The following is a 24273-nucleotide window of genomic DNA, read 5'->3' as shown; positions in this document are numbered from 1 at the left end:
CCCCGAACCCGTTGGTGGACACTGGCGGTGAGGGATGCCGTCAAGCTGAAGAAGGAGTCCTACCGGTCCCTTTTGTCCTGTGGGACTCTGGAGGCAGCTGATAGGTACCGGCAGGCCAAGCGGAATGCAGCTTCGGTGGTTGCTGAGGCAAAAACTCGGGCATGGGAGGAGTTTGGGGAGGCCATGGAGAACGACTTTCGGACGGCTTCGAGGAGATTCTGGTCCACCGTCCGGCGTCTCAGGAGGGGGAAGCAGTGCAGTGTCAACACTGTATATGGTGGTGATGGTGCGCTGCTGACCTCGACTTGGGACGTTGTGAGTCGGTGGGGGGAGTACTTCGAAGACCTCCTCAATCCCAATAACATGCCTTCCAATGAGGAAGCAGAGCCTGGGGACTCAGAGGTGGGCTTCCCCATCTCTGGGACTGAGGTCACCGAGGTGATCAAAAAACTCCTTGGTGGCAGGGCCCCGGGGGTGGATGAGATACGCCCGGAGTTCCTCAAGGCTCTGGATGTTGTAGGGCTGTCTTGGTTGACACGTCTCTACAACATCGCATGGACATCAGGGACAGTGCCTCTGGATTGGCAGACCGGGGTGGTGGTCCCCCTCTTTAAGAAGGGGGACCGGAGGGTGTGTTCCAACTACAGAGGGATCACACTCCTCAGCCTCCCTGGAAAAGTCTATTCCGGGGTTCTGGAGAGGAGGGTCCGTCGGATAGTCGAACCTCGGATTCAGGAGGAACAGTGTGGTTTTCGTCCTGGTCGCGGAACAGTGGACCAGCTCTACACCCTTAGCAGAGTCCTGGAGGGTGCATGGGAGTTCGCCCAACCAGTCTACATGTGTTTTGTGGACTTGGAAAAGGCGTTCGACCGTGTATCTCGGGGGATCCTGTGGGGGGTGCTCCGGGAGTATGGAGTACCGGACCCCCTGATAAGGGCTGTTCGGTCCCTGTACAACCGGTGTCAGAGCTTGGTCCGCATTGCCGGCAGTAAGTCGAACCTGTTTCCAGTGAGAGTTGGACTCCGCCAGGGCTGCCCTTTGTCACCGATTCTGTTCATAACTTTTATGGATAGAATTTCTAGGCGCAGCCAGGGCGTTGAGGGGGTCCGGTTTGGTGGGCTCAGGATTGGGTCACTGCTTTTTGCAGATGATGTTGTCCTGTTTGCTTCATCAGGCCGTGATCTTCAGCTCTCTCTGGATCGGTTCGCAGCTGAGTGTGAAGCGGCTGGGATGGGAATCAGCACCTCCAAATCCGAGTCCATGGTCCTCAGCCGGAGAAGGGTGGAGTGCCCTCTCAGGGTTGGGAGCGAGATCCTGCCTCAAGTGGAGGAGTTCAAGTATCTCGGGGTCTTGTTCACGAGTGAGGGAAGAATGGAGCGTGAGATCGACAGGCGAATCGGTGCAGCGTCCGCAGTGATGCGGGCTCTGCATCGGTCTGTCGTGGTGAAAATGGAACTGAGCCATAAGGCAAAGCTCTCAATTTACCGGTCAATCTATGTTCCTACCCTCACCTATGGTCATGAGCTATGGGTAGTGACCGAAAGAACGAGATCGCGAATACAAGCGGCTGAAATGAGTTTCCTCCGCAGGGTGTCTGGGCTCTCCCTTAAAGATAGGGTGAGAAGCTCAGTCATCCGGGAGGGGCTCAGAGTAGAGCCGCTGCTCCTCCACATCGAGAGGAGTCAGATGAGGTGGCTCGGGCATCTGATCAGGATGCCTCCTGGACGCCTCCCTGGGGAGGTGTTCCGGGCACGTCCAACCGGGAGGAGGCCCCGGGGAAGACCCAGGACACGCTGGAGGGACTATGTCTCCCGGCTGGCCTGGGAACGCCTCGGGATTCTCCCGGAAGAGCTAGAAGAAGTGGCCGGGGAGAGGGAAGTCTGGGCATCTCTGCTCAAGCTGCTGCCCCCGCGACCCGACCTCGGATAAGCGGAAGAGAATGGATGGATGGATGGATGGATGGATGGATATATATATATATATATATATACACACACATATATACATATATATATATACACACATATATACACATACATACGTATATATATATATATATATATATATATATATAAACACATATATACACATACATACGTATATATATATACAGTGGGGCAAAAAAGTATTTAGTCAGCCACCAATTGTATATGTTTATATATGTGTATATATATATATATATATATATATATATATATATATATATATATATATACACGTATGTATGTGTATATATGTGTTTATATATATATATATACGTATGTATGTGTATATATGTGTGTATATATATACGTATGTATGTGTATATATATATATATATATATATATATATATATATATATATATATATATATATACATATATACACATATACAATTGGTGGCTGACTAAATACTTTTTTGCCCCACTGTAACTATGAATGAAATCACAGTAGGCAAAGCAGCCATTATAGTAGCAGAATATATACACCACAACCAAAATGTCTGCACATACACTGACACTAACAACAGGCCAACACATGCTAAACAGCACATATAAATGCATAACTTAATTTGCTGACATGCATTAACAACATGTATCAGTGTGCAAAAACACAAAGAAAATACACATGCATTAGTATGTGTCTCTGCATACACATAGGGGTGAATTAAATTAATTGCCTTCTATTTTCTGTGTTCTCTTTCCAAACACTCACTTAGTCTCTCATTTTATGAAAGTAAAAACAAATTTTACATTGTGTACAAATAGATCTTAATTACCTACCTCCAAACCGGTGAAAATTTGGCACTGCTTTCAGTTTTTGTGGAAGGGTTGACACAAAGATTTCTGTTTTATTTTCTGTATTGACAATGCCATCTTTTGGCATGAAATGGAAATGATTATTTCTTTACTGAACTGCATTTGTACTTCAGGTGAAAACTAATCTTTGGATGTCCAGCAATTGTTTTTTTAATCAATTAAAAAGCAATACCTTTCTTGAAGATGTTTCCCAAAAAGGACATTTTCTGCATTCATTCTTTTTCTCTATAAGGCACCATTGTTAAGAGACAGACTGGACAGATAAATAGGCAGCAATTTTATTTTCATTTCCATACCCTCATTTTCAAACTTGCTTAACTCTTCAGGGTCGAAAAATTGACCCTTGCGGCATTAACCAAAAGTGGGTATTGATGGCAGAGTTGTCAATAAGGGGTTATGAAATGCAGATCGCCCAGGGGCATGCACTTCATAGCCCCACCTCAAATATACCCACATAAAAATATTACCATAAAAATATAAACCTTAAAATATATACAGTACTTATATAAACATAAAAATATTTTTTAAAAGTCAGACACAGTACTCTTATTTTCAGTCATGAGAAAATCTACTCCCTGCCACCAATCTGACATTCTTGCTTCTAGTGCACCCCCTAAAGTATCAATTATCTCACTCAGAGCCTCTACTTATGGGTGGCAGGAAGTCAGTCCATCATTATACACACTCACAGTTATTCAATTTCGATTTAGAGGTCCAAAAATATTGCAAATTTTGAAGATGTGAAATGAAAACAGGATATGTTGGGTTCAGAAAATATTCATATTCCTTCACTTATTACACACTTTGCTGCATTGCAGATTTAAATGGATGCATAAAAATGCCATTCTGGACCCTCAATCTACACTCAATAACTTGACTAATGACAAAGTGTAAGCATAATTTTCAGAAAGATTTATAAATTTATTAAACATCAGAACACTGTTTTGAATCTTCTTGGGCAAGTGTCTACATGCTTTGCAAACCTGGATTTGGGCAGTTTGTCCCATTCTTCCTGGCAGATACTCTTAAGCACCATTTGATTGAATCTGTAAAATGCCATCTTCAGGGCTCTCCTCAGATGCTATATTGGGTTTAAGTTTGGGCTCTGGATGAGGCACTCAAGGATTGTCAGAGGCTTTTCGAGAAGGCACTCCAAAATTGTCTTTGCTAGATGTTTTGGGTCATTGTCGTGCTGAAAGGCGAACTGCCACCCCAGGCTGAGGGTCACTTGTGGTCTGGAGCAGGTTTTTTTCAAAGACCTCTCTGTATTTGGTTGCATTCATCCACCCGTCAATTCCGACGAGTCCCCTTGCCCCTGCCACTGAGAAGCACCTGCATAGCATGATGCTGCCACCATCATGCTTCACTGTAATCATGGTATTAGCCAGGTGATGAGCAGTGCCTGATTGTGCTTAGAGTTCTGCTCTTGGAGTACTGCCTAAAGAGTTCAATTTTTGTCAAATCAGACCAAAGAATTTTTCTAAATGTGTTTGGCAAGCTCTAAGCAGGCTGTCATATGCCTTTTACTCAAGAGAGTCTTCAATTTATCCACTATACAAAAACACCTGGTTGATAGGCAATATTCTTAGCACCACTCTTTGTGACAGATTGTGCTCTTTCAGCAAAGGAATTCCGAAGCTCTGTTAGATTAAGTAAGGGCCTTCTTGCCTTTACTTAGTTACTTAGTTTGGCCAGATGGCCAATTCCAGAAAGAGTCTTGGTAGCCCCAATCTTCTTCCATTTCACATTTCTGTGCCTCACCATAATTTGAATAGGAGGTCTGCAGAGACTTCCTTTGAATTCATGTTTATATCCTGAAATGCTGCATTAATTCTGGGACTTTACTTACACAGGTGTGTGCCTTCCTTAATGATATCAAATCGATTCAGTTTGCCACAAGTGAACTCCAAGCAATGTCTAAACACGTCTAAAGGATAATTAATGCAAAAAGGATGCACCTGACCACAATTTGGAATGCCAAAGCAAAATATCTGTATACTTAAAGAAATGAAAGATTTCAGTTTAAGATTTTTAATACATTTGCAAACCTTTCTCAAAACATATTTTCATTTTGTCATCATTTTGTTACTGAGTGCACAACAAAATAAAATGTTCAGAAAGTGAAGGGGTCTGAATACTTTCTGAATCCACTATATGTTTATCTCATCTTTATTTTTTACACAGCTACTGCATTTAGGGGTTTAGATTATTAAAAACTACTGTAATAGTACAGTGCAATAGTCCACATTTCACCACTTGTACGAGTAATCCAGGATTGCTATTTTTCTTTTTAATTTATTCTTGATTTTTAGTTTTCAGTTGATGCTGCAACAAATTGAGAACTCATTTGAGAAACACTTCAAATCTACTTGAAAAACATGAGAAAGTGCATCTGAAATAATCTCAGAAAGAAACACAGGAGTGTACTGCACACACTGGAACATAACAAAAGGGTCCGCTCCTTTTGGTTTGTGGACAAGAGCCACACACATTTGCTGCCTTGATAACTAGACAGGCAGTATCAGTTTAACATGGTAGTGACCCAGATGTTGAAAGAAATGAAAGACAACCTGGAGAATGCAGGTTTTCCTTGGCTTACTTACCACACAAAATTATGAAAACAACCACCTTAACAAAGAGTCAGAATGTATTACTATAAACAAGTAAATTTCCTTAAAATGGTTTAATGTAGGTTGGTCTCTTTTCTCTATTGTTTCATTTCCATCCAAAAAAGTAATATCTACATCTTTGGTCAACATAGGAAATAGAATAAGACATGGGTTAATGTGCATTTAGCATTTGCTTTTCACTGACTCGTATGATCTATTGCTGAAACAACTTGTGGAAAACACACATTACAATTAAATTAAAACAAGAAACCTTATAAAAATACATTCATGAAAGGGAAGACCTATATTCAATGAGAAACAAAAAGAGAAGTGCCTTCACTAAACATATTATGTCTTTACTCCTTTACTTCATCCAAAGATAAAGTTATCTTAAGTGACTATCAGAAGAACACTGCTTCCTGTTTTGGCAGAATTTTAGAGCAAGGTTTAAAGATAGTTAATTTGGTATACTGCCACAATGTAGCTTGGTGATGTTTAAGAAAAAGAGGCTGCAAGGGGTCAGCCTGAAGAGATGTCAGCATACCTTGGTGTGTATGCGCTGGACAGACTACATGTAGTGACAGATACACTCTCACAGTCACTGCTGGAGATGGAGCTGAATGGGGAATCCTGAAATCCATCTTGAGAACTGAAAATAAAAATAAAAGCAACTAAAAAAAAAAAAACAATCAAGCAAACCAAAAAATAAAAAATCATGGAAATGCATCATCCAGAAATCATACCAGTAAACGACAATGATGTTGGAAACAGAAACAAATGAATACTTACACACCAAAAATACAAGCAAAACCACAATGTAATTCATTTTGCACTGCAAAAGAAGACTCTGATATACACACATTGGGTATACATTAGGTTTTTTCAAAGTGTAGCAGTCTAACATATATATAATAAAAATTTTTTTGATATTATATATGGTGACAATTCTATATTAAATAATGACTTTTTTGTATTTGGAACAAATGAGGCTGCACAACTCCAATTAAGGTTAAAAAATGCCCGTTAATTGCCCAATTGCATGAGTAAACCACACTTTACCCATACTCCCTTGACTTCAGTGTTGTTGATGCTACATGCAGAGCTTTCCTTAGAACATGCAGTACAAGCACTCCATAATCCAAGACTTGAAGATGATGTTGCATGACTCAGTTAATGGCACAGATTAAGTAACAGATTCATACATATATCTAAGGTAACTACTGTATTTACCCATGTACCACGCGCACATTTTTTCCCGAAAATTAGCATTAGAAAATCAGGTACGCTTCATACACGAGAAAATTTTTTTCTGTAATGTTTACTTCTTCTGCTTGGGCTCTCTCACTCACTCTCTCTCTCTCGCTCATTCGCTCGCGCTCTCTCTCGCTCGTGCGCGCTCTGTCTCTTGCTCGTTCGCTCACACGTGCTCTCTCCCTCTCTCGCTTGCTCTTTCGTCATGCAACAAAAAAAGAGGGGCATTTCGCAGAAGACGTGCCCTAAACTCTTCCTATACAATCACAACGTGCGTCGTACATGGGGAAAATTTACACAAGGGCGCGTGGTACACGAGTAAATACAGTATGTCATTATTTTATGTGTGTATACAATTTAAGGGGCTGTTGGTCGATTTGGCATTGATTCTCGTCTTAAACCCAATTCTGCTGGAAAAGATTATGGTACTCAGTGACCCTGAATCAGAAGAAGAAGGTTTAGAAAATAGACAGATGGATGTCTGGTTTCTTGATTGCCATCTTTTTGACATGATTTACTTTTCCAGTAGAGTAAAGCTGGATGGAAAAGAAACGGCCAGTGTGAGGAGCTCAGTATAATTTACAACATTAGTGGAGGCAGGCAAAGTACAACTTACATAAGACATGCCTAAAGAGTTAAAAAGAAATATTTCATGCAAAATTCAATTTTCTGAGCAATTGACATCTAACACTACAGATGGTTGGGCACGGCTGTTCAAGCTGTGTTAATGCTTCAAAAATTCTGCAGGACTTGCTTAGTACGGAGATCTTCACACTCCTGCAAAGCATACTGTACTGCACACATAGTTGTATACTGAATAGTTTTCTTTTTCTTCTTACACCCAGGCATAACATATTGTATAACTGCCATTTCTCTTTATTATTTATCGGGGGGTCAAACCACACAAACACATGCTACCAACAGCGTGTTGATTAGTATTTTTTTGTTTCTCTTTTTAACTCAGTAACTGATACATAAACAATTTCAAACTTTCTTGAGCACAGTGGACAGAATGCCATTGAGTGCCTAATCGTTTCTGGTGAGGAGTTCACACCACATACTTCACAAATATCGGCATATAAGCAGTAAACATTTACAGTCAGCCAGAGAGAAACAATTTGAGGTGACAGTTTGATGATGCATCTTCATTTTCCATAATCTTCTTTCTTTTTTATTTGTTGATAAAGAAATACATTAATATGTTGAATTGGGATATATTTTTAACTATCAATCACCTAATTGGATAAAAACTTACAGTTTGTCTGTCCTCTTTCAAACATAACAGCAGTAAAGTTTTACTTGATGGCTTCTAGCAACACCTATAGGGCACTCAATTCTCTTTCTCTCTGTCCTCTTTGGCTAGACACTCCAAGCATCTCTAAAAAAACGTATCACCCGATTTCACAAAGGGAAACTTGGGCGCTAATAACAAATAAGTGACAATCCATATTGAGTGAAATTGACTGTGACTGCGAGAGGACACTTTAGTGTTACAGTGTTATTCACTGAAAAACAAAACAGCTACTAACAAACAGCTATCAAAGAATGGCTCTGAAACTGAAACACTGTTTTCAACTTTGTCAGTTGTAATTCATTTTCACTTAACTTTATATTACTTGTACTGTACCATTGAGTTTGATATAAGCCTAGCATGCCCCATAATTTCATATTTACAACCATTCAGTAATCGGGGTTTCTTTTTTGCATCCTGCATGATACAGAAAAAGAGAGAGGACTGCCACAGGGGATGGAAACAATTTGATTGTAAAGTCTCGTAGATTTTGGCAGATATATATAAAATTTATATAAAGCATTATATTAGGATATACCTGAATGTTGTGATACAGACTTTTTAAAATCACATCTGTGGAGCCCCCATAGTTGGCCCTCCAACTAATTAAGACATTTATTTAGATATTGCCTCATGTGTGCAACAAGTGTTACTTAACAACCTCTTAAATTTTTAAATAATATTAAACATGATTATTCCAATTTATTATGTTACATGTTTCAAGATAAAAATTTATTTGATAGTGCTGTATAAGTGAATATGCAAATTTTTTAGGTAAAGTTCAATTTTACTGTTATGTGTACACTGTGCAATCACTTGGATGTCTCACTCAGACTTATGACAGTAATACTATACCAACAATAAAAAAATAAAAAGAAAACATACAACATAAATTTTGGATTCACCAAAACCAATCAGCTTCTTCAATTTCCATCCCCTACTACAGAGGTAGAGGGGATTTGCGTTTTCATAGCTCTTGTTCTCCTACACAGAGGCTAATTGTGAAATGATCACTAATCACAGCGTCTGCAGCTGTACACCTTTAAATACAAGATTTTACTACTATTAGTTTTATAGTATAATTTCTAAGTACAAATTTACAAACAGCTATGCTGAAATTTGGTCATGTGTGGGTTTGGATTGGTTTACAGTTCTTAGAGCAGTGGGAAAGTTAGGCTAATAGGAACAATCAATATTTATGGTATTTGTAGGCTACAGTTTGATTGTGGTTTAACTTTTGCAGACACAGGTTGGTTGTATTTTTTTCCTAAATATGGAGCATTTGCATGAACCAAAATGTGTACTCTTGTACAAATTTGTTTTGATATTTGGCCCTGTTTCAGGATTATAGGTGCAATTTCTCACAATGTGTGGTCAACTCTAACAAGACAAACAAACACGGGTGCAAAAGTAACATAAAACAGAGTGAAGTATATTTGTTATATGTTATGTAATGACTGTATGTACTGTAAATCTCAATATTTATACATGTTTATATAGATACTATACATATAAAACCATCCAAGTCTTCATTTTACCACATACAATGTTTCAGTTGCTGAATCAATGTGATAACTGCATCATAATACATGGCTGCTTAACTCTTCCACGCCTTTCACAACACCTTCATTGTGCTGTATGATTTTGATTTCCAGACCTTTTAATCAGAATACACTTAAACCGTGCTACAAATTATAGTAGCAATAACCTAAAAAATCAAATGAACAGAAATACTGACACACATCAGAACATGATGGTATCCATAAAGCACCCACACAGCAAAAACATAAAACTAAGTGAAAATGTCTCACTATACCTAAATGAGATCTTTACATCATAATAAGCTTAAACATGAACATAGCATCTGCAGAACCACAGCACAATGGAAGGATTAAACCTATGGTCTGGCCTGGGAGTGCTTGGGAATTCCTCAGAACAACCTGGAGACTGTTGCTATGGATAGGGAGCCTAGTTTCTCTAATTCAGTGTGTTGCCACAGCAACCCTCACTAGGATAAGCATAAAGAGCATTTCAATATAAATAAAGTGATACACAAACAAATAAAAGCAAACATAACCCTCTTTTTCATAAAAATGCACTAAGCAACTCTTCTGCACAAAAGCGGACTTAAAAGGCAAGCATATGTTCTGAGATGTCTCAGATAAGGAAGACAATCTTTATGAGGTAAGCTGTATCTACCTATTAATCATGGCACTGGAGAGTAGTGATGTGCTGCATGTTGATTAGCACATGCAAGTAAGAATTTCATTGCATTCTGAACACATGGCAAGACTTACTTTAGTTACTATGCATTGTAGTGTATTAAACTGGCTTTTTTCCATCTATTCCGCAGATTGTAGTACTGTAGTTTAACGCTAAAGAGCTCAACTGGTGAGTTAAAATACGGATGAGCCTGCTTTTGCAAGCATATTCTTTAGTAATGAAACTGAATGTCTTGTGCCAATGTAATTGAAGTAAAATTCCTTAATATCATCCACCCAGGATAGCACAGTGATACAATGGATAATGCTAGTGCATCACAGATTCAACATCATGGGTTCAAATTCCACACTAAGTTGTTGTCCAAGTAAAGTTTACGCATTTTACTTGTGTCTGTCCCGGGCACTACAGCTTTCCTCCCTTATCCAGAAGGTCATCCATGCATCAGATTAATTGGCAATTGCAAACTGACACTGTGAGAGGGTAAGTGTGGGTGTATGCATGAGTGGCCCATGACAATGGCTTATCCCAGTAAAAGAAAACTTAAGCAAGGGTGCATGACAGAGCACAGAGCAGACACAGATCATTTACATCAACAATAATTGCAAAAAAATAAAGATTAAAGTTTGTCTTACTGAAACATTAAGCTTTTTTTGACGCAAAACAGATTTTCCCTAACTATAGATAAGCATGGTTCAATGAAAAGGTTTATTCAAATATGCAACCATAGCAGCTTGACATGGCTCCCACTCTCCACAATATTTCAGTGTTGCTACTTTCATTTCAATAGTCTTTTCATTCATCTCACCTACGGACTTTAGACTCAAAGAGTGCTGACATTGATCATCCATTTATTTCATACCCTTTGAATCTTTTCTAAACTCAGAAGACAGTGATCGAAAGCTCTGGGTGGCCAAGTCAGAGTGCTGTCTGGTAGGTGTTTGCTCCTCTGCACCCCAGGTGCTTCTTTTACTTAAAGTGGACACTGGTCATAAAAATTTGCAAAGTGAAGTAAAATTATTTTTTTACTTTTCAGGCTCAGTGGAATTCTCCAATAGCCGATCTTTAATGGCACTCTTATATGTTTTGTGTTACTGGATTTTTCAGGGGAATTTTAGTCTCTCTCACACCCAAACACAGACAGTCAAAGCCACATGAAGTAAGAGTATCAACAGTCTGAATCTGCTTGCTCTGTTTCAAAGTTCCAACTAACTACAGCCTAACCCAGGTGAATTAAGTTTGTGGGAGATCTTGACCATTAATGATACAGCATTCCTTTCCTCGACATATTCATACTAACACTAACCTTTAAGAGCCAAAACACTATATAGCTTCTCACCTTCTCAAACGTGTCAAAATGAGCATTGCAGGTTTTTCTTGCTTTCAGATCATTCATCTTAGATTTTGTTAAAAATTGTAAAATATTTTTCTTTAGGAGGAGGGGCCATCTTGCATGACATGTATATTGCTGTCACATTGAACAGAATGTCTGTACATGATTTGAACTTCATTTGAGGTTTTCCTCAACTTCACTTGCTTCACATGTGTTAAATTCTACAGGGAATTTGAGAGGAGACGGATGAGGTGTAGAGTGCTGAAATTACTAAGTTGGGTGGAGAATGACAGGGAACTCACCAAGAATAACTAAGCCAAAGTTGGTCACTCTGCCTAGGCTCAGCTGAATCACAAAATCTAAGGTGTCAGAAACTGCATATTTCAATGCTGTCTCTTTTGCTTTATATGGAAGACATTTTCTAAGTGGCTTGTTTCAAAGTCTCAGGGCACTTCAGGACCCTCACACTAAAAACAGAAATACATATTCAAATATTATATCTCATCACTTGATTTCCTCATTAAGGCTAACAAATTGCTTCAGTTTAATCATTACTAATAAACTGTTCAACCACAAATCTCTAACTGAGGTGTACTTAATAATCTATACAAATGCACAGATCTTTTTGGTCTACCATATAAGAAGGTGAAACTGCTTTGAAACATCTTGACACTGTAGCAGTCTCAATCTTCAATAACATATAGCTCCAAATGAAGCATTACAAAACAACGACAAAGGTTAGGTTTCTTTGGTTATTTATTCAATGAAAAATGCCTCATTATTTCTGAGCCAAACCCTCCACCACTTGTGTATTTCGCTTGCTGAAAGTACACTGATAAAACAGTTTAAAAGAATGTCTTACGTTACCTTGACATGGATCTGGCACATCTATCTTCCTCTGCATCTTTCTCTTTTCCATCTAGTCTGTCACAGGTTTCTGATTTCTTTTCTTTACTATCACTTGATTGCCTCCGTCGCTCATTGCGTCTCTGGTGATTACATGCTGCTGATGCCCCAGGTAAACCATTTTCAAAGGCAGCCTCAGTCCCTGAGTTTTGGGTCAGGCACTTGACACATTTTGGGCTTTTTTGGTCATTGATAACATCCCTTTGGCCAGTGGAATCAGTTCTTACGTTTTCCTGGGCATGCTGGTTTGAGTCTCCTTTATTATCTAGCAGATCTATTTCTTTACCTAGAACTAGGCCACACGAGGTGTTGATTATTGTGGCAGGCAGCTTTCTACTGTTATCACCTGATGCCTCCATGTTTTCCTCCCTGCCATCTTCACAACTCCCACAACACACACATGAATTTATCAAACAGTTTGTGGCTGCTAAGCCTCCCAACTTGCGTGGTTCCTCTAAAGGAAGCACACTATCCGAATCCTGATTGGAAGGCAAACAAACTGTCGTTGGAGGAAGCAACTGAAGTTTATCCACAGTGGCCTCCATTGTCACATCAGAGAGTGTTGGAGATTTAGGATTAAAGATTACTGTGGCAGAAAGCTTCATTCCACCTGTCCTGTGAGCAATCATTTCTGCTGTTTCAGCATCTTCTGTGCCTACTTCCCATCCATTGAGGTACGGCTGTGATTCTGTCACATCTAAGGAAGAATTGGAAATCTCCACACCACTAGAGGTATCTACTGTTGCAGATATAACTGAAGACTCTGCACAATCACTTTTTATATTGCTTTGGGAGAATGCAGAATCATCTAGTGACGACACAGTCAAGCCATTTTCAACAACTATGCCAGCCTCAGCTTCCATTTGGTCCACAAAATTAGGATTGTTTGCACTTTGGTTGGCCCGATCCATTATCCATGCATACGTAAGGGAATCATCCAACTTGGCAAAGGCCTCCCCAGCCCCATCTATATCATCCATAAAGAAGACACGGTCTTCCTCTTCCTCATCATTATCAGAGCCAGGCCTTAGTCTTCTAACTGGAGAGGCCTCAGTGCTGGAAATGCCCTGTCTTCCACCCTGATGGGCTGGAGACTGGCAGACACTAGGTGGAGAAAGTAAACTTGACATCTCATCTCCCACACGGTGAACCATCATGTTGAGCTGCTCCAACTCCTGTTCATCATATTGCATGGAGCAAGCCAGTTCAGCTTCCGTGTTATCAGCCTTTTCAGAGAGTGGCTTGTTTCCAGCTTCTCTGTCAAGATCCTGCATAAACACTGGAGTTTTTTTGAGTTCTGGAGAGCTCTCTAAGCTGGTTGGAAGTGGGGGAGCATTGGGAAGAGGTGGTGGAGGCGGTTCTACCTCAGGGAGGGGCTGTACAGCTGGAAATTCTCCATCTTGTGAGATGCACAGGTTGCGCTCCAGGGTATACAACTCCTCATCTGTCAGTGTCTGAAGCAAATCCCTAGATACAAAAATGAAAAGTTAGTTTGAAACAATAAGCAACACTTTGGGTTATTATAAAAATATTTATAGTATAGTACCAAAATAAGGTAAATATTTCCATCATTATAATAGTTGCGTAGGAGTAATGATGTAACACATAAGCACTTTCATTTATTAGGGGTTTGTTACATTTTTTTCCCTGCACAGACTAATTAAACTATGTGTCTATTTATTAGTTCTAGAGCCCAAGTATTATGAAAATTACATATATTTTTCTTTATAAAACATTTTTAAAAAGTTGATATTTTACAGCCTTGTGCGGCAACACCATGTTTGATTTGTTATTGGTGCTCCCATTTCAGAACTATCCCATTAGAAGTTACCACGATGATATTAACCGCTTTGTCAATCCCCTAATTATTGTACCGTGAACAAGTCTCATATGCTCGCAACCCAGAGATGAACACCTGTCACCCAGAAGTTGCTGAAAAACAGTGCGTGTGACCAGTTTTGGGGCTCTGTCCATGGCTGACAGAAAAGTGGCATTGTCCCCACACCTGAAAGCCGGCCCTGGAAAAAGCTGGTATGAAAATGTATGTATGTACTTAATTTATTCCGGATGTGAAATGCAATAAAATAAAAAGGAAAAAAGCAACAGCAACACGAAAAATAAAAAATAAAACAATACTAATCTTCTGTGAGGCAACTACAACAGAAGGCAGGAGAAGAACTGCAGCACAAAAACCCGATCTAATGTAATGTTTTGCTGTATCTTGTGCTAAACAGAAATTGTTTCAAAGACTTGCATGAAACTAATTTTGAACGTAAAGGTTAGAATGAGTATAAAATGATATGCACATAGTTGAAAACTGTTGCTTTAGAGTGATATATAGTGTCTGTGTGTATACTGTATATATGAACTGGTTCAATACTGTGCTAAGCAGAGAAAATCATGATCTAAACCAAGTGTTCAAAATCAGTAACTGATTCTGAAGGTTCTAGGAATGTGGAACACTCTAGCAAGACATGGAATTAAAAACAGAGATGTGCATGGGTTTTGAAAAAAAAACCCACGAATACTGGCCTTACTTCTTATGCTGTATTATTCATTGCAATGTTCTTGGAAATAGCAAATCTACAGGTGATCCCAAATAAACTATAAGTACCCCTTGGTAGTGTACCCATGTAGTACATATGTGGGGTATAAACACTAAAGTTGTCCTTTCTAGATTGGCCACTTTCAGAAGATCTAAGAACTTTATGATCCTCCTTTGGAGGTTTCCACTGTACCGGTTATCTAATGGAAGGTACACTCCATAGTATTTCAGGATAACTAAATAATATTTGACTAATCTCTGTTTAATAGTCAAAAACTACAATCATGTAATTACAGTTACACCATGAGAGAATCTCTTAAACATGAGAATGTCAATGCAAGTTACATTATTGCTGTTTAAAAAGTGACAGTTTCTATCAACATGTCTTTTTAAAAACCACACTCTACTTTTGTCAATATATTTTCCTTTGCAATGAAATGACAAAAGTTCTGTAGCTTAACTGATCTCTAAAAGGATTGTTAAAGTCATCTTACAAGTTACACAATACAGTGGAGCCCAAAAAGTCATTTAACTTAACATAAAGCAAGTTTACTTTTTTTTAATTCTAAGCCTTTATACAATTTAAAGAAAGAAAAAAAGCTGTATTAGTACAAGCATTGACGTGAATAAAACAACTAATTGGAGAACCTAGCTAAAACTACTAAAAGAACTGAAAGATGTGGAAAACCATTTATTGACAACTGCCGTAAGTACACAAATCAGTATCTATATTCAATCAATGTAGATGACATAGTGCACTGTAGATCCTGTTACTCAGTGTCTGCTTGCACAACTGTGTCCCTCCTGTCTTCTGATTCTGTACTAAATCTCGCTTGACATTTTGAATTATTTTTCATCAGAAGTGGCTACAGTACGAAAATTCCCAAATCATTCTTTCAAAAATATTTTGCCCCAATCCCTGCCTTGGTGAGAAGACTGTAAAGAAGCTCCATATCATTGACATGGGGGATGCAGAGAACATATCCATCAAACAGAAACTGACTGAGGCAGTCACGCCAAGCGACAATGCACCTTTATTTAGTTTTAACCCAGTCCTGCAATTTTTTAACATCTGCAATAATTCAGTAAGCTACTTTGGTCAGATTAAAAGTTCAGCCTTGTCTTTTATCTGCTGTGTCGGCAATTTCTGTTAACATCTTACTGTCAATAATAACTTAATTATGTATTTAATGTACTTGTGTTAATATTTGTATAATATGTATTTAATTTACTTGTGTATGTTACCATCTGCATGAAACCTACTTTTATACGTAATGTGTTTCAGATTAATTATAATTTATAGCATTGTTTTTGATGTCTCAATAGTGCTTGGGACAGCTATATAAAAAGCTTCAACGCTTTATAAAAATAAAAGTCTCTTACAAATTTTTCTTTAAAGTATTCCTCTGTAACAAGGCTAGATACCTGGCATCTCAAGAAAAGTGTATCAGCACAATGCAAAAGTCTTTCATAAAAAAGTTTATTTTTTCAAGTGATGGTTTATTCAAAAGCAAACTTAAAACTCAAGAATAGGATTCAAGGTCATAAGAAAACAGAAAAAACAAAGGCAAACATGGGGACTATAAGCAAATTTAACGTACAGAGCCAGATATTAAACTGAACCTCAACAGTTGTGAAGCAGTAATGAAACCCCACTATGTTCCCATACTCACAGCCACCTCCTTCAATATCAGGCAACTTATGAAAGTGAAATAACAGACAGCAGCTCATGCTGTGCTGGACAGAATCCATTGTTCTTGGGAGGCCTACAAATAATTCTTTATATAAACAAAAATAATGTAATACATTATTAATTTAAGAATTGAATAGTTACTTAATATCATTATTTTTTTTCCAATACAGGAAAAAATACAACTTTCTCACTCAGTGTTTTACATTCCACAATTAGCTCTTTTTACAAGGAGTTAAAAGACTTATCTTCAGGTTGGATATCCAATTCAACTAAATGTAACTTCGATTAAATAAACACACTAGTTTTCTCTCTAAAAATGAACTAATTCTCTCTACTAAGTTTAGGGTGATGTAACATTTGCATTGGAGAAAGAAAGCCACAATTCTAAGACTTGAGTTCAAATTTTAGGTCAGTTCCCAATAAGGATGAGATACATATGGAGAGAAGAGAGAAAAAATAACGTTGGCAAAACACAACAATGTGTATGGGCACCTCTCAAGAAAAACATAATAGAATCATCAAAAAGATTCTATTTCAGTGTTTACATATACATACATAATCACACTGGATGAACGGACAGACAGGCAGAGAAGAATTTTAACAATAGAATGAGATATAATGAGATTTATTAAAAAAAGAAAATTCAGATTTGACTGTATTTTTAAATAACAATTTTTCCTTCAATCACTTGAATTCAGTCCATAATTAATATCTGATCTATGCAGCTGTCAAGTATACAATAAAAAACATTGTAGGATGCTAGACACCATTGACCTGACAGTGTGAAGAAACACAATAAAACCTGGCTGAATTACCATCATCTTGAACTACGTGACCTATCATACTTGGGGTTTTTGTACAACTACCCTCTGAATTATATGTTACTGCATCAGTTTGGCTTCAGTTCACTGCTCATTGCTGCTATAGTGAGAAAATACACAGTGATAACAGGTTTTAATGCAACAAAAAAAGGGATGAATTTGTCACTGTTGAACTTTAGTACTAGGGTGTTGTACCGTGTTAGCCATTATGAATGTAGAGAAAAGCCAAGCAAAATGACACCTTTTATTGGCCAACTAAAAAGATTACAATATGCAAGCTTTCGAGGCCACTCAGGCCCCTTCTTCAGGCAAGATGTAATACAGAAACTGGAGTTCCCTGTGTTTATATACACACTAGGACAAGAAACAACATTGGTAAATATTTAAATGAGAAATCTTAAATGTAAAAAATTAATAGACTCCTTCAGGCTAGGGTTAATTTAACAAGAGAGAGAAGAACAATGTACGATCAAGATCTTTGGATAAGATAACTGTCCAACGAAGTCTTTTGAAGTTTGTAATGAGTTTTTCAAAACAATGTGGATCTGTAGACAGGTTGCCTGTGTCATTCTGAGAGATGTAAACAATCCTCATATCTGGTGTCACACACGTGCGACTAGGAAGACGTTGTATGGACCAAGTAAAGGTAATTCCACGCCAGGCCAGGGGGTGGCGGGGTGCACTAAACTTTCTCCTGTTATCTCTGCAGACCAGCCGCGGGAAAACCTGTCTGATTTAGAATAGAAGACATCACTTCCGGTTCTGGCACCCAGAAAAATATCACTTTCGGTTCCGGCGCCTAGAAAACGATCACTTCCGGCATCTACTTTGAATAATGAAGAACATCACTTCCTGTCCTATCCCTTAATACCACCATTTTGACAAACCATCATCAGTTCTGTTTTGGACTCGGTATAGAGAACATCTCTATATTTAAAAGACTCTTTTGCAGCTAGGAATAACTAGGTCTAGTCACAGACGCAGAATCAGCGCCCTCAACTTCTTCCACGCCGTGTTTACAGCCGGCTGGGGAGCGGAGTTCAGCCTCTGCGGATGACGGGGAAACACCCGGGACGTCTCAGCCACATACGTCATCATCAAGCGCGGAGTCGACTCGGGATGAAAACCCGCACCTTGAGGTTGAATCCGATCCCCTCACACGCCTGCAGTTTCAATTTAGGCAGACCCCGGCTTCATTTAAAAGGGAGCAGTGGAACGACGACTCCCATAAGTTTGCAAAGAATGCAGTCGTTCTGATAGATGGCCAACGCACATTATATCCAATGCCACAAGGTCCTCACTTTGTGTTAAATAATGATCTGTTATATCGGGTAGCTGATCACGAGGGGGAAATGAGGTCACTGTTATTAATACCACTGACTTACCGGTGACAAGTCTGTGAATTAGCACATACCCATCTCCTGGGAGCCCATTTGGGACCCGAAAAAACACTTGAGCAGATATAGCTCAGATTCTTTTGGCCCAGAATTAATGAGGAGGTCCGCCGCTTTTGTACATCCTGTCCGGAGTGTCAATTGAGGCAGATTCCTAGGAGGGACCGTGCTCCTCTAGTTCCATTACCCTTAATAGATGTCCCCTTTGAACATATTGGGGTCGATATAGTAGGACCCCATGAACCCTCAGCCAGAGGTTATAAATATATAATGGTTCTGGTAGATTATGCTACCCGGTTTCCAGAAGTTGTTCCAATGCGCTCAGCTACTACAAAAGCTATCGCACGGGAATTAGTGGGTGTATTTGCACGTGTCAGAATCCCTAAAGAAATCCTGACGGATCAAGGGACGCCTTTTACCTCGCAGACGTTCAGGGAGACTGCCAAGCTACTTCAAATAAAACATTTAAAAACCTCGGTATATCATCCTCAAACCGATGGTCTTGTAGAGAGGTTCAATCAAACTCTCAAGCAAATGTTACGTAAGGAAGTCAACGAGGATGGAAGGAACTGGGATCAGCTCCTCCCCCTCGTCCTTTTTGCGTATCGTGAAGTCCCTCAAGCCTTCACGGGGTTCTCACCTTTTGAATTGCTATATGGACGACAACCCCGCGGCATATTGGACATTTTAAAAGAAGGCTGGGAGGAAGAGGCCCTCCTGTCAATAAATGTATTGGAATATATCGCACAGTTACGCGATAGATTTGAAAAGATTAGACCAATAGTGAAAACGCATATGAAAAAGGCACAAGCAGCCCAGGTCCGATGCTATAACTGTGGTACATCTCTTCAGGAGTTCCGCCCGGGAGATCGAGTCATGGTTTTAGTTCCTACCTCACATTCTAAATTACTGGCTCATTGGCAAGGCCCCTATGAAATCAAGGAGAGAAAGGGATTGGTCGATTATTTGGTGAAACAACCGAATCGTTGTCCAAGCGAGCGATTTATCATGTCAATCTGCTGAAACCGTGGAAGGACAGGGATCTCAAGCTCTCCTCCTCACAGCCCCACTCCCTCTTTGCTCGTAAATTAAATCTTAATTTCGGAGATAATTTGACTCGCCAACAACGACAGGAGCTCGAAGTAGTTATCCTGTCTGTCCCTGAGGTAGTAAGTGAAAATCCAGGACGGACCTCCCTGATTGTGCATGACATTGTGACGAAACCTGGGGTTATAGTCCGAGAACGCCCATACAGAATTCCCGAAGCAAAAAAGGCTGAAATGGAGCTGGAGATCAGATGCATGCTGGACCTAGGTGTAATTGAGGAAAGTTATAGTCCCTGGTCCAGTCCTATTGTCATGGTCAGTAAGCCTGACGGAAGTTGGAGGTTTTACAATGACTTCCGTTGGCTTAACCAAGTCTCCCAATTCGATGCCTATCTGATGCCGCGAGTAGACGACCTCCTCGAGTGACTACATAACTCCAAATTCTTGACTACTTTAGATATGACTAAGGGGTACGGGCAGGTTCCCTTAACGGACTCCGCTAAGGAAAAGACAGCGTTTAGCACCCCTAGTGGGCACTGGCAGTATCGTGTTCTCCCATTTGGATTACATGGGGCACCTGTGACTTTCCAACGTCTGGTGGACAAAGTGCTCCGTCCTCATAATTCATATAGTGCTGCCTACTTAGATGACGTTGTTATCTATTCCAACACATGGGAGGAACACTTACAGCAGGTTCGAGCTATATTGCAGTCACTAGCAAAAGCTGGTCTTCGTATTAATCCGAAGAAATGTTACTTTGGGTTGGTTGAAGCCAAATATTTAGGCTTTCTGGTGGGCCGGGGTATGGTGAGACCACAGTGTTCTAAAATAGATGCCATTTTGAATTGGCCCCGTCCGATGAACAAGAGGCGGATTCAGGCCTTTCTCGGCTTAGCGGGTTACTATCGCCGGTTTGTACCCCATTTTTCTGAGAGAGCAACGCCCTTGACAAACCTCACAAGGAAGGGGAAACCTAATCATGTGGTATGGGATGAGACATTAGAGGCTGCATTCAGTGACCTGAAAATGGCCCTTACGTCAGCTCCTATATTGAAAGCACCTGACTTTTCTATGCCTTTCATCCTCCAGACGGACGCTTCGGCCACAAGTCTTGGAGCCGTGCTGAGCCAAAGTGTCGATGAAGCTGAACACCCCATTATGTACCTGAGCCGGAAACTGCTGGATCGGGAAACCAGGTATGCGGCAGTGGAGCGGGAAGCTTTGGCTATCAAATGGGCGATTACTCAGCTAAGATATTACCTCTTGGGGCGTGAATTCACTCTTGTGACAGACCATGTACCTTTACAGTGGATGGCCTTGCATAGGGAGTCCAATCCACGCGTCACAAGGTGGTTTTTAGATCTTTATTAAAGGCCGACACTTATCTTCCAATCTTTGACACCTGTTTAATGTAATATATTCACCAACAAAGTCAAACACCCCAGAGATTTTATTATCATTGGATGCAGAAAAAGCATTTGATATGATTGAATGGAACTACCATTTCACCGCATTGGAGAAATTTGGGTTTGGCCCGAATATTTGTGCATGGATCAAACTACTGTACAACAGTCCTGAAGCTTCAGTTTGTATCAACAACATTTGTTCAGACTATTTTAAACTAGAACGTGGCACCAGACAAGGATGCCCCTTGTCACCACTGCTGTTTACAATCGCCATTGAATCACTGGCGGTCCACTGTCGAAATTCTTATCAGATAAAGGGGATTATCAGTGAAGGACTGTATCAGAAAATTTCTCTATATGTAGATGACATGGTTTTATATATATCAGACCCAGAAAACACTGTGCCTGCAGTTTTAACAGCACTTACAGAATTTCAAAAGATCTCTGGTCTTAGAATTAATTTGAATAAAAGTATACTCTATCCAGTGAATTCACAAGCATATAATATTAGATTGGGCACCCTACCTTTTACCATAGCAGATCAGTTTAAATACCTAGGGGTAAATATCACAAGTAAACATAAAGCTCTTTATCAAAAAAATTCCGCCGTCTGTATGGAAAAAATTAAGCAAGACTTGCATAGATGGTCAAACGTTTATCTCACTCTAGCCGGAAGAATTAATGTTGTTAAGATGAATATCCTTCCTAAGCTTCTTTTTTATTTCAAAACATTCCAATATATATCAATAAATCATTTTTTAAGCAATTAGATTCAACCATAACCTCATTTATTTGGAACTCAAAACATTCACGTATCCAAAGTGCGACCCTACAAAGACCTCAGGCAGAAGGTGGCATGGCTCTACCTAATATTCAGTTTTATTACTGGGCAGCAAACATACAAGCCATAAAAACCTGGACTCAAATAAATGAACATACATAGGCCTGGTCCGCAATAGAAGTAAATTCCTGCAGTACTTCTTTATATTCCCTGCTCTGCGCTCCAATAAATGCAAGTTATCGCAAATATACTAATAACCCAATTGTGCTTCACTCACTCAGAACATGGAACCAATTTAGAAAGCAGTTTAAGATGGAAAATCTTTTATCTGTGTCACCTCTGCAGGAGAACCACCTCTTTCAATCCTCGCAAACATATCCAGTTTTTAATATCTGGAAAAGATTTGGGATTAAATTGCTCAAAGATACTTATATAGACAAAATCTTTGCATCCTGTGAACAATTACATTCTAAATTTAACCTTCCAGCTACACATTTCTTTCACTATCTTCAAATTAGAAACTTTGTTAAACAGAACCTGTCCGATTTTCCTCATCTCGTACCCTCCACGATGCTGGAAAAAATACTGCTCAATTTCAAGAACTTAGACACCATTTCTGCAATATATAACATTTTATTAGAGTTCCTTCCTTTCAAAGATCCAAGAGGACAATGGGAAAAAGATCTCTTAATCAATATATCAGAAAAGGAGTGGAAGGTAGCAATGCAGAGAATTCACTCGAGCTCCATATGCACAAAGCATAGAATTATTCAACTCAAAATTATATATCGAGCTCATCTGTCTCACTTAAAACTGTCCAAAAATGTTTCCAGGGCAAGATCCAACCTGCGAACGCTGCAACCAAGCTCCTGCCTCACTGAGTCACATGTTTTGGGCATGCACCAAGTTAACATCATTTTGGACCAAAATTTTTTAAGTGCCTTTCAGACAGCCTTGGTGTCACAATCCCTCCTAACCCATTAATAGCTGTATTTGGTGTTCTTCCAGATGGATTTGAAGTGGAGAAGGACAAGCAAACTGTGATTGCATTCACTACACTTTTGGCATGCAGGCTGATTTTGTTAAATTGGAAGAATTCTAACTCTCCTCTAATAAGTCAGTGAGAAACTGATGTTTTATATTATTTGAAATTGGAAAAATCAAATTCTCAGTTAGAGGATCTGTAGATAATTTTTTCAAAACCTGGCAGGATCTAATCAATAATATTTTAGAATAAGAAGAAATAATTATTTCCGTATTTCTTTTCCTTCTCCATTTATCTTTTTTGCCCTATTAAACTCAGCAATTTAGGCATGTTTACAAGCCTTAAGTATTACTCCTTTGGCCATGCTCTCCTTCTCAGGGGTGGGGTTTGATTTGTTTTCAATCCTTATTTTTGTAAAAATTGATCTATTTGTACGGAATGATTACAATAAAATTAATAAAAAAAAAAAATTTAAATAGCCATTCATTACTTTACTTGTCTCACATTTTCCATAAGAAGAAGAATATCCCAAGCAGTTGGAAATAGTTTGGGATCAAAGCAGAACTCATCCCTAAATAGGACAACAGCTCATTCACACAAAAGCCCATGGAGGGTTAATTCTCATTTAGCCCCTGACTTGTTGGGATATATGAGGAAACCGGAGCATCTGAAGAACATCAAAGCTGACACAGGGAAAAGCATTTAAAATCCACATTAACACTGCATGTCAAAAAAACTGAATCCAGGCCCCCTGAAGCAATACTAAATACTGTATCAGCGTACTGCTCTTCTTTTAAGTTTGGCAAATGTAAATAATTAATAAATAAAAAAAACGACCTTTACTAGCATTAATTGAATCCATGAAGTATCTTTTTATTATACAGTCCTGATTAAAAGTTTAAGACCACTTGAAAAATGGCAAAAAATCATATTTTGCATGGTTGGATCTTAACAAGGTTCCAAGTAGAGCTTCAACATGCAACAAGAAGAAATGGGAGTGAGACAAAACATTTGTTGAGCATGCAATTTAATGAAAACAACGATTAAACTGAAACAGGCTGTTTTACAGCTGATCAAAAGTTTAAGACCACACCTCCAAAAAAACACGTAAACCCCCCCAAAACAGAAATCAAACTTCCAACTTCCAAACATGAACTCAGTACTGAGTAGCTCCACCTTTATTGTTGATCACT

The 24273-nt window shown here is 39.2% G+C and overlaps 1 protein-coding gene across 2 annotated transcripts in view; it reads right to left on the bottom strand.

Annotated features, from left to right (window-relative positions):
- Nucleotides 1–24273, bottom strand: part of zfyve28 (zinc finger, FYVE domain containing 28) — a 469608-nt gene that overhangs the window by 86739 nt on the left and 358596 nt on the right. Inside the window, exons 8-9 of one of the 2 annotated variants that reach the window (XM_028801634.2) lie at nucleotides 12371–13876; nucleotides 5953–6057 (exon numbers count right to left, since the gene is read on the bottom strand). In XM_028801634.2, coding sequence (XP_028657467.1) covers nucleotides 5953–6057; nucleotides 12371–13876 — 1611 coding nt within the window. The remainder of the gene's footprint in view (nucleotides 1–5952; nucleotides 6058–12370; nucleotides 13877–24273) is intronic. The other variant, XM_051928387.1, reaches the window with a different exon arrangement.

The sequence above is a fragment of the Erpetoichthys calabaricus genome, chromosome 5, assembly GCF_900747795.2.
Source record: "Erpetoichthys calabaricus chromosome 5, fErpCal1.3, whole genome shotgun sequence".
Lineage (NCBI taxonomy): Eukaryota > Metazoa > Chordata > Cladistia > Polypteriformes > Polypteridae > Erpetoichthys > Erpetoichthys calabaricus.
This window is presented reverse-complemented; position numbering and strand designations above follow the sequence as displayed.